Source organism: Corvus brachyrhynchos, unplaced genomic scaffold (assembly GCF_000691975.1).
Source record: "Corvus brachyrhynchos isolate BGI_N302 unplaced genomic scaffold, ASM69197v1 scaffold255, whole genome shotgun sequence".
Lineage (NCBI taxonomy): Eukaryota > Metazoa > Chordata > Aves > Passeriformes > Corvidae > Corvus > Corvus brachyrhynchos.
Genome location: NW_008238358.1, coordinates 8,833,324 through 8,844,521, shown reverse-complemented (window position 1 = coordinate 8,844,521; position 11,198 = coordinate 8,833,324). Strand labels below are relative to the sequence as shown.

The 11,198-nt window shown below is 36.0% G+C and overlaps 1 protein-coding gene across 1 annotated transcript in view; it reads right to left on the bottom strand.

Annotated features, from left to right (window-relative positions):
- Positions 1 to 9,326, bottom strand: part of SLC38A11 (solute carrier family 38 member 11) — a 24,411-nt gene extending 15,085 nt beyond the window's left edge. Inside the window, exons 1-6 of the mRNA XM_008634809.2 lie at positions 9,212 to 9,326; positions 8,709 to 8,783; positions 7,986 to 8,120; positions 6,377 to 6,442; positions 4,669 to 4,772; positions 4,427 to 4,506 (exon numbers count right to left, since the gene is read on the bottom strand). Of these exons, the coding sequence (XP_008633031.1) occupies positions 4,427 to 4,506; positions 4,669 to 4,772; positions 6,377 to 6,442; positions 7,986 to 8,120; positions 8,709 to 8,769 (446 nt within the window). The 5' untranslated portion in view covers positions 8,770 to 8,783; positions 9,212 to 9,326. The remainder of the gene's footprint in view (positions 1 to 4,426; positions 4,507 to 4,668; positions 4,773 to 6,376; positions 6,443 to 7,985; positions 8,121 to 8,708; positions 8,784 to 9,211) is intronic.
- Between the last annotated feature and the right edge of the window lie 1,872 nt (positions 9,327 to 11,198).

Sequence of the window (11,198 nt, the reverse complement as noted above, 5' to 3'; positions counted from 1 at the left end):
AGAGCAGAGATCCCAGTTCCCTGGCCTCACTTCCGTCCAGAATGGTGTCATTGGCTGCAGCGTCCCAAATGCGGAGCAGCTGGGTCAGGATGGACTCGTTCGTCTGCCAGGTGAATTCCCTCCACAGGTCACGCAGCTCACCCAGGGATAGCGACCGAGTGATGATCTCCAGCTCTGTCTCTTGTGCTGGATGGGAGCTGGGTGGGAAGGTCCAGCTGCCTCATCATCAGTAACTACACGGACTGATTTGCTTTTTGATTTCTTCTTCTGGACGGGGGCAACTGCTACCAGCTTAGGCCGTTCTGGTTCAGGGACGGTTTGTGTGGAGACGCTGATGGTTCTTTTGGTTTTTTTCCTTTCTGTGACAGTTTGTGTAGATGTGGTGCCTGTTGCTTTGCTGCATTTCTTCTTCTCATCCTGAGGATGCAGGGCCACACTGAGCATTGTTCTGACTCTAAGCATGGTGTATATGGTGCAGGTCATAGAGAAAAAAGAAAACAGAACTGACAACAAGATTATGTCATCCTTGACATCCAGAGGGAATTCAGTATTTTCAAAAACTGCTGTGTCAGGTCTGAAAGGCTGGAAAAAAACATTCTCTACTCTTACGCCCAGGGGCTGGGTGTGATTGTTGAGGAGGCCCCAGACGTAGGAGGTCAGACTAGGACAGGCAAATAAAGTTGAGTATATATTCTGAATGATGTTCATTGCCTTGGAGGTTGTCATGCAATAGACATAATAAACCAATAAAACAATTTTTATACCATAGCCTGGTCTCAACAGGAGCATTACAACAGGCAGGTAGTTCCTCATGTGCAGAAAAATATAGAGAGCTAGGTACAAGACCCATGTAAGCATCATGGTGAATAGGTGGTTTCTATAATACAACATTATAATTCTGACTTCTCTCAGGACTTGCCTCACACTGGATGCCAAAAGATGTACTAGTAGTTTGAAAGCAAACCAGTGAGAGACTTGAAATCAGAACTATAATTGAATAGGAAAATTAAAAATAAATGCAATAGTACAGAAACACTGACAGAGTCAGGATACAACCTGACACCCTGTCAGGCAGGGTGGTGGTAGCAGTCCAATTAAATGGTGGCTGCAGTCCTCTTGAGGAGATAGATATGGTTCTGTTGAAGCAGTGATTCTGCAGAAGGGTCTGGTCTTCCTCTGACGGTCCAGTGGTGGTTATGTAGCTCTCGTTCTCTGGGAATCCAGTAGGTAAGGGCTGAGTGTGGTGTTCCTCAGATTATATCCAGGTAGGAAGGCTTGGTTCCTCCCCCTGGGCGGAGCATCTCACAATGGGATGATGTAATTTTATGAGTCATGCAGCGAAGCTAGATGGCTCATTAACAGAAAAAATATCTCTCCAGACGGAGCTATCAGGGATGGGTCACAGAAGAGATAAAGAATGCTGCCCCACCTGGTTTTAACAGATGGTGATAGAATACATACTTTTGGTTACATCTTACATTGTAACCTAAGACAACTTCAAAAGCTTGCAATTCCTGTTTAAAATACTAAAAATGTTGTTGTTTCTCTGATGGTCTAAAACACTGCAGAAAGTTTCAGATTATTGCAGAAAATATCCTTTATTGCTTTGTTGTTCAAATAACAGATTTAATTTTCAACTAAAGCATGGATTGCATTTAAGCAAAAAATTTTTTTATCATTTCCACATAATGATCTTGTATCTCTCAAAGGGAAGAACTATTCACTTTGAAAAATCTAAAGGTAAATGAAAACTGATTACTACTCAGAAAAGAATTATCAAAGTGGGAAGATATCCAAATGGGATTACAGGGGAACTTGACCTGAGTCCAGTATTTTTGAATGTATTCAGCAATGAATTGAATGATAGAACAAAAAGCAGAAAGTGGAAAGCATGAAATGTGCAGTAAACACAATCACGCTAGAAAATGGGATTAAAAAGAAAAATCATGAATATGTTGGTAAATGGAGATAAAGCAACGTTGATAAAGCAACATTCAGTTCTGTAACGACAAATTCTAGTTATGCAGAGGATAAAAAGGCTTCACAAAGACATGGCAGGGGGAACAAAACCCCAAACAATCCCAAACTTCACGAGAACAGTATCAAAGAAAGGAAAATTCACTAGCAAACAGTTCTGCAGAGTACCCCATGCTTGGTACTTCTACTAGACTACAAACTCAAGGCACATCCATGACATCATGCTATTTTCCAAAGGGGCGAATATCAAACTAGGTTACATAAACACAGGCGTGGCAATCCCCAAGGGATACAATTGAAAAGGACCTTAAAACATTTTGTATTTAAGATACGTTAGTCTTTCTTCCCTGCTCCTCAGAGGGAATATCCCAGGCAGGTGGGGCACCATGATTTCACTTTAATTTGCAGAAAACTTAAGGCAGCCATTGAGCATAATCAGAAGCATAGGAAATGACAAAAAAGAGAAACCCTAAAGGAACTGTGCTTGTTTAGTCCATAGAAAGGTTCCCCCAAGTGTGACAAACTACAGCTTTTTACAGGTGTTTTTCAAGCACTTGAAAAAGCATAAACATTTTGCTGTCCATACCCCCTGTGGTTAAGCCAAGAAGCAACCAATATGAAATGGAGTAATACACATTTAGGAAGAATTCATAATGAAAGGCTAGTTAAGGATTGGAATGGGAAACCGTGGAATTGTCTAGTTTGTTCTCTGCAATCACCTGTCATCACTGGCAGGCACATAATCACTTCTGACATATAACAATTGTAGGAATTCAATATTCTTTTCCCCATCAAGCCTTTATCCAGGATTGTACAAATTCTTGTCCCATATGACAGATACAAGGACCGTGCTTTCATAATGATGATTTTAAAAAATCTCTTTGGGAACTCCAACTTCTATTTGTATTTTAGTAAGGATTCACAATAAACGTGTTAATTCACTTGTTTCACTTGTAATATGATGACACCCATATTAAAATATAACAGTTTTCTTTATTTTCATTGCAAAAAAAATAGTCATACCATTATACAACTAACAAAATTCTAGAAGATAATTTCAACAATTAAAGTATATGTCTATAACTGTAAAATAAAAATAGCAAAGGTAGTAAAAATAGACATTAACAGAATGTTGGTGAGGAAAAAAAAGTTTTCCCAACTGTTTATCAACTTGCTAGATTTTTTAAAACAAGAAGTGTAAAGGCAGAAATAGAAGTTTCTAAAGAATTAAGAATTAAAACTTCAAGAATCACTCAAAACCCAACCACATGTATTGTAAGAAAAAATAAAACCATGCATTCTGTATTTTTCAGTGCATCACAACTGTGGAAAGAAATGTTACCATAGTAACAAGGTTATCAGTAACTATTATGTATAGCTTCTTCCTTTTTTAACAGGCAATTTTGATATTAACCTTTTAAATACCCCTTTAACACACCGTGTGAAAAACATGCTGCTTCAGAAATGGTGGGGAGGAAAGGTCCACACTCTGAGAGAGGGATTTTGTGGATGATAGACAACATCATCTGGTACAACTTAAGAAACTGCTATTCTAGGCATCTTCCTACCATTAAATCTGAATACCCTGCAACTAACCCATGTATCACAGCAGTAATACAAATGAACAATTATGCTTAACACTGATGAAACAATCCTGGTGGAAAAATATACTCAGGGAAACATCAGAAGTACCATATAAATCTGTTCCAATAAATAAAAAAGCACATTCGGATATATTTATTTTATTAATATATCTACACATATAAAAAGACAGCCCTTCTAGGCCATTAAGGAAAAATAATAGGTTTATAACACTTTCTTGCAATATAATCATAAAAATATTGTCACAACACATACTTACATGTACTAAATTGTCTAGAACATGCCAGTGTCCAATGTTAAATACTACTTGCAGAGTATGAGTGCTGCAAGAGTTTTTCATGCTTATGTGGTTGTTTTCTCAAATAACAGAATAAAGGTTTTATGATTGTGTTATTTTTAAGAAATTCTCAGTATTTGTATTATATTTTTATTATGAAATTATTATATTTATCTTATCAGGAAAAGAAATACTCCTAAGATACTAGCTATTTGAAGATTGTAAATACAGGCCATCTGACAATAATGGACAAAAAAAAAAATCTCAAATGACAATCTCCCGTGCCAATTCAGGACTCACCTGCTGTTAGTCATATCACCCATAATTTCCCATTTATCTCTAGGGGCTTTGTGACTTTTTCTAAATTTGCTTATACCCAATAGAAGAAAAAATAAAACAGGACGAAGTATATTTAGCTGTTCATTTTGTATTACTGTTGATAGAGATTTTTCAGTTATCTGTCTGTCCCAAAGCAGGCACGTTCCACAACTATGCAGACAGATGAAATAGTGCAATAACAGATTATATATGATCAAAAATTCACTTTGTGGCAAGTGTAAGAATACTCACACTTGTGGACTGAAGGTTACTGTTCTCACCATCACAATAATCAGGATGACAATGGTTAGAATCAAAGAAAGAAGAGATATCTGCAAAGTTAAAAACATGATTTCAGTCAGTAAGCTGCTGAAAGATTGTCCTTTTAGCAGCATAATGCATTTGTTAATTATTTATGTGAAGTTATGACTGGCACTTATTTTCTAATGGCATACAGAACAATAAACCAAAAATGAATTGCTATTATGATTTACCTTTCCCAATTTTGCTATGTCTCGATATAAAGATATAGGTAAGGTAAAGATGATGGTGGTAAGAAGAATTATGAAGTGACGGTCGGTAAGCACGTCCAGCCCAACTAAAGCAAAAAAGAAAATAATTTATTTCTTTAAGAGACTAACTTGAGGAAAAGATTAGCTACATTTGACAGGTTAGAAGTACCAAACTGTTGGTGATAAAGATTTTATTCCCTTTACTCAGGCTAAGTAACACTGAAAACTAGGCATTAACTAACACTGAGAAAGCCATGCACAGCATGGGCATAAACACAAGAATTCTGCAAATTCAAACCAAATGTGTAACATATGAGATATATGAAACCAAAACTGCAAAGTCTGGATTCCTACATATAAATTGGTATTAATGTCTTTCATCATGTCTGGGTCAATGCTGGGAGATTGCAAATAAAAAATTCTACTACTTCTTTCTGCCATTTAGTCTTGAGAATTTCTTGACACTCTGGGTTGACATCAATTACTGTGCTGTGTAGGACAGCATTGTTCTCTAAGAAATGGCCTAAAATAAGTTAATTTCGAGGTTTCTTTTGAGCACCTCCTTTCTTGCCATCAGCCAGCTTCCACTCGCAAAGTAGATTACCATGTGAAGGCAACAATAATGTTAGACTATTCCATGCAATCAGTGGGATTTGTTTGTGTAACTGGTGGGTTTGTTCAAGCCAACAACAACTTAAAATAAAACATCTCTGAGTTTCAGTCAGGCTACCATAAATCATTGGCTTGAATGAATACTTGATGAGTAATTATGGCTGGAAAGTGACTGGCAATTGACACGGAAAAAAATCTGTGTTCTGTTCCCTCCTTTCTTTGGGAGATTATAATGCTTTCCGACCTCTTTCCAGGCAGTATTCTACTGGACAGGTAAGAAGAGTTGCTATGCTGGGGATTCCCCCTATTACAGAAGTCACGTCAATAAAAAAACTATTAGATATTCACTGTCACTATCAATTTGATCAGGTATTCACAGAAAAAAAAGAGTGTGACAATTAAAACTACATCCACACCTTTCAGGGTTCACATGCTGAAAATTACAGTTCTCCTGTGGAAATGAAACAGTTCATACAAATATGCATTTCCACTTCATTACAGAACATATTCTCTCTCATTTTAATTTCCCAGTGAAGAATGTTTTAACTTAGCTGGTTTTGTGCTAAAGTAGATACCAAACACGTATGCAAATTGCTCCACTGATGCTGCTGTGAAAACTTAAGAGCACAGGAAAGGAAACAAGGGCATGAGTTAAAAAGCATTACATTCATTATATTATTTGCAACTCATCCAGAATTATTCACTAGATGAAGTACAGTTTCACTATTTAAATTATTATTATTATTATTATGGGAAATATCTAAAAACATTACAAAACCCAGTCTTGTAAATACACAGCTGTGGAAGACTCACTTCGATTTGCTGAGTATTTCACAGAAGCATGTAGTCTGTTCACTGACACTGAGTCCACTGATAGCCAAGGACTAGGATTCATAGTTTTTATTTGGGAAAGGCTTATTAAAAAAAAAAACAAACTCAATAAACCCCACTCATAGATATATGCTTCAAGTTTCTAAGAGTAATTTAGAAGCAAAGTTACAGGCAATTCCAAAATATTTATGCTACATTTCTATCCAATACATAATCCCCCATTCTGAATTTTTTAAATGCATCTTACCTCCAGGAATTCGCTGAAAAACTTTAGTTAAAGTGTCTCCTGTTATTATGTTGTAACTGATCATGGCTTAAAGAAAATAATTTTTTTGTTAGTACAAGTCATATCCAAAATATTTGATTTTTTTTTTTTTTTAAACAGGTTCAACCTAAGCAATAATGCAGCCTGATAAGCAAGGCCATTGTGCTGAGTGGCCATATGAACTCACTTCAGAAGATAAAGAAGGCTTTCTGAAAAGGTTTGTTTCAAATAGCAATTCTTTGTCAGTTTATTTTCAAATGCTTGTTTCTATTTAGTAAAGCTCCTGTGTTAGTCTAACAATCAGTCCTGCAATTAAATGCAAAGGACTTTCTAACTCATGCAAAAAGCTAGCAAAATCTTTAAACCAGAAGAAAGCAGGAGCAAATAGATTAGGATATCAGATGTGGACTTCAATTCCTCCCTTTCATTAATAAGTGCTGTGGTCTTAACATTCATATTTCATTCTTGTTTAATGCTACACTAAAAGTGTGTAAATTTGTACACGTGTGTATACATACACATAAAATATATTTATACACTCTTGCTATCTTTGACATTTAGACAGCTTACATTTAGGTATTGACCTTAACTAACATATAAATATTCAGTGTTGTGAAACTGTAAGTCATTAACGCTACTTATATAAATTAATTCAAACACATACAAGAGCATAACCATAGTTCTATGGTAAGAATTGTGACCTTCACAATTCTTTTTTGTATTTTCTATGGAGTAGCTGATTTACAAAGGAGTATAATTATATGTGTAACATTGTTGCCTGCAGTAACTTGATGCCCTTAAAAATCGCAGCTACCTGTAGCCAGACCCAAAATAGGAATTTTGATTTGTGACTCTGATCACCAAGTCCAGACTCTTGATATCTGAAGTCACCACCTCTTGCAGCCTCATGTGTGAAAATATCAAGATTATTTAAGATTTGATTTAATTTTGTTGCTACAGCAGGGGACAGATTCTGAATATAACTTTATTTCAAACTTCTGGTCTAATAAAGTCCTGTCCAGATTACACCTGTTTGTTCTTTTACTATTTCTTCTTCAAAGGGGTCTTGACTGCCCAATTTCTTAGTAGCTCGTTGGGTATGAGGCTGAACTAATGCTTTTGAAAAGCAATGACAGCGCATAATATTTAAGCAAGATCTAAACAGTGGCTTCCCTGATTACAATAATAGTGCACCTCTGAAAAAATACTAATTCAGTATACTCCTAAATTCGTGTCTTCCTTTTCTTTCAGACACATCAACTTCGTGCTCTACTACTCATTCTAGAACAGAATATCCTTTGATATTTTTTCTAGCTACTTTTGTCATTAAACTTTGTATGTGCTATCATGGATTTCTCTGCTATTACATTTCAGTTCATTTCTATTATTCTGATCCTCCAATTCATTGAACTACTCCTCAGTCATTCTTCAGAACCCACAATGTAAATTTAAATATTTTTTTAAATAACAAAGAAGCATTTACAGTACATTCTTTATATACTTCTTAATATTTAACCAGTGAAACAATGAAGTAATGTGAAAAAGTTTGTTACCTATAAAATGGAAACATTTATATTTTATGTGATCTTACCAATAAATGGATATAAAAACTGGAGAGTTGAAAGGATTAGATAACCCACAAGACCATAAGTTTTTTTGACCAGCTCTTGATAGCTTTTGGTACTGGACAGATTTCCTCCTTTGATCAGTAATATAATGGAATAATCTGTTAAAATATAAAATTACTGTTAAAGACAATATAAACCAACTTGTGGTTGATTACTTTTCACCTTTTCACTACTCAAAAAAAAAAATGTCTGTAAGAAAAGCAGTGGCACTAGGACGAGCAGGGATGAGAAATCTCACTAAGTCTTTCAACCCACCGAACCCAGGAGCTATAGGCTCATCTTGGAAGAAAAATAATCAAAATCATAGTACAATCAAAGGTTTTCTTTCTGCAGTATATTTTTTAGAAGTCATATACAACCCACTCAAGATTCAGTCTCTTAATTAGGATAAAAACAGTGAACTCAAACAGGTGATTATGAGGGCACAAATAAGAAATTCTTGCAAATGTTACCTCCACTAGGAAACTAAGGCTTTATAAAAATAAATGCAGTCAAAAAGCAGCTTCATATGTTGCAGTGTAATTCTCTACTTTTACTAATTGGCTCAAGGGACTAGTGAGGTAGGGAAAAAATTAGTCATTTTTATTGTCATAAATATACTTGTTTAAGGTATCATTAAGCTCAGGACCAGCTAAAATGTTGCAGGACTAATTTTATCTTTACAACAGGAACTGCTTTAAGAGTACCTGTGATATAGGCAACCACAAACAAAAGCAGTACTCCTAGAGGAAAACCAGCTTCCTTCATCGAATATGGCAATCCTGCAAAGCAGAAAAGGAGAGATTCTAGAAGATTCTTTCCAAATATTTATTTATGAGAATCAAAATAAAGAAAAATTCAGATTTAAAAAAAAAATGCTAGTAATCTCCCAAATTGGACCAGCATGCTTAAAAAGATAACCTCAAAAAGATAATTTTCACTGGACAAAGTGCTGCTGCTTAACTATGAAATTCAGTCAGCACCTGCCCAACCTCTCTGATCATTATGGCCAAGAGACACTGGGGTATTTATCACTGAGGTGTGGTCTCAACTGACACCTCTGCATTTTCGCACAGTAAGCAAATAAATACAGAGAAAAATCTTTAAAAACAGCACCCGAAAGTGAGGAGTCAGTGTTATTCTCCAAGCTGGATAGTCACACGTGAATAAACAAGGCTGAATACAGAATAGTGAAGAAAAGTAGACTTACCTATAATGCCTGATCCTATGATTGAATTAATAATGTTAAATCCAGCTGATGCCAGATCACTGTTTCCTCCTTTATTCCTGGGCTTACTAAGGAGGGCTATTTGGTCATCTGCTTCTACCTATTTCATGAAGACAAGAAAAACATTATACATGAGAAAAATAGGTGAGAACAAGGATTTTGCACAGTCTATTAAAGATTTTTTTAAAAATTGTCATTAACTCAGATTTGTAGAGGTATTTTGATAAATAAATCCCATTTTTTAGTGAGAAATCAAAGGGGTATTATTAAGCATCTAATTCCTGTATAAATCTGACTCATAATCTTCCATAATTCTCGGAAAAATAATAAGTGGAAGGAAAAAATGTATATAAACTCAGAGGTAGGGTGCTAGACAAAGACATTCTTAGTCACATTTCAAAGCTAGAAATGTGATTCAAGTATTTTTGAAAATATTTTGGCTAGTACAATTGGTCAGTAAAAATAGTTCCTGAATCGGGGAAATGAAATTAATTTCAAGACTTACTAGTGAAGCATGTCAACATCTTAACATCTAATCCAACATCTTAACTTTAATCCAAGTTCTTACCCAGTATTTTAAATATTTCTGTACCATTCAATGGTTTAGTTAATTATGAATAGTTAATGACGCTGTAAGATCAGCTAGTCCCAGAAAGTTTCTGAGGGAAAGAACCAAAGTTCTAAGTACAATATGTAGCCAGTAGCTTCAAAAATTAAAGTTTTTATCTTCATAAAAGAATTTTTAATAAACATGCAGTAACCCTCTCCTTAGACCACCACTGTGCTGTCAGAGAACATTTTAGAATTATTCATGAGAAAGACCGTATTTTAACTGAAGTTGTGAAATTCAAAAGAGGAACATCCATTTAATGAAGAAAATGCCTGCCTGTGTTCTGTGTACTAAATATGAAGGTAAAACCACTATTAATGGATGCAGAAGCCTATTTAACATACATAGCAGGTAGTACAAACTCAGATGCTTGTCACTAATATTCCTGGGGAAAAAAAGAATTACTGAAAAATCTAAGTCATCTGTAGATAGATGCATCAACTGACTAGCGTAAGATTGCCTGCCTCTAGTAGGGCTACATATTTAAGTGGAAACTTTAATCCTTAAGCAGCACTAACATAGGAAGGGTAATACTGCCTCAGATCAAAGACCAGTATAGCATGGTATCCCATTTCAGAGTGATGACCATGGAAGGTGCCTAGGGAACAGGCATAGGAATTGAGGCATTGGAAGAATATAGGAGATAGCTAGTTAGCAAATAACGTTCCTGTCCCAGCTTTCCTCAGTTTGCGTATTTTGGACTTCCCAAACTGGTTGTTTTCTTGGTGCATCACACTTAATGGACTGCTTCTTGATTTTTCCCTTTTTTGAAACCAAGCATAAGTTTTAGCGTCTACAATATCGTGTAGAATGCCATGTTTTAATTACGCATCATAGGAAGAGACACGTATTTTAATTTGTTGCGAATCTACCATTCAGTATTTTCACTTGGTGTCCCCACGTCATCACAGACAAACTAATCACTGTTTTCTATCTTCCTCATATCACACAGTTTCATAAGTAACATTCTCCCTGAGTTGTTTCTTATCTAGATTTTTGCTACTTTTTTATGTCACAACTGATTTCAGCAGCAGGAGCATCACTATCATTCTGTAACGAAATTTTAATGCTCTCTGCTAACAGCACAGTACAGGTGAAAGTGCAGTGAATAGAACAGTTCGATTCCCTCTCTTCAGCTGTGACAAGAAATGAACACAATGTGCATTGCTAAGCCCTGGTCCCTTTCCCCCGTTGGAAGGGGCACATTTAAATGGGCAAAAAGAAAGGGCAGCAAAAAGTTGTGACACAGGTCACACAGGCTCCTCTGTGAAGAGCAGCGCTCCCGAGGGTGCCCCTGGCCCGCAGACAGGGAGGGATGGCAGCCGGGAGCCGGAACAGCGACCTGTGCAACGCCGCAGG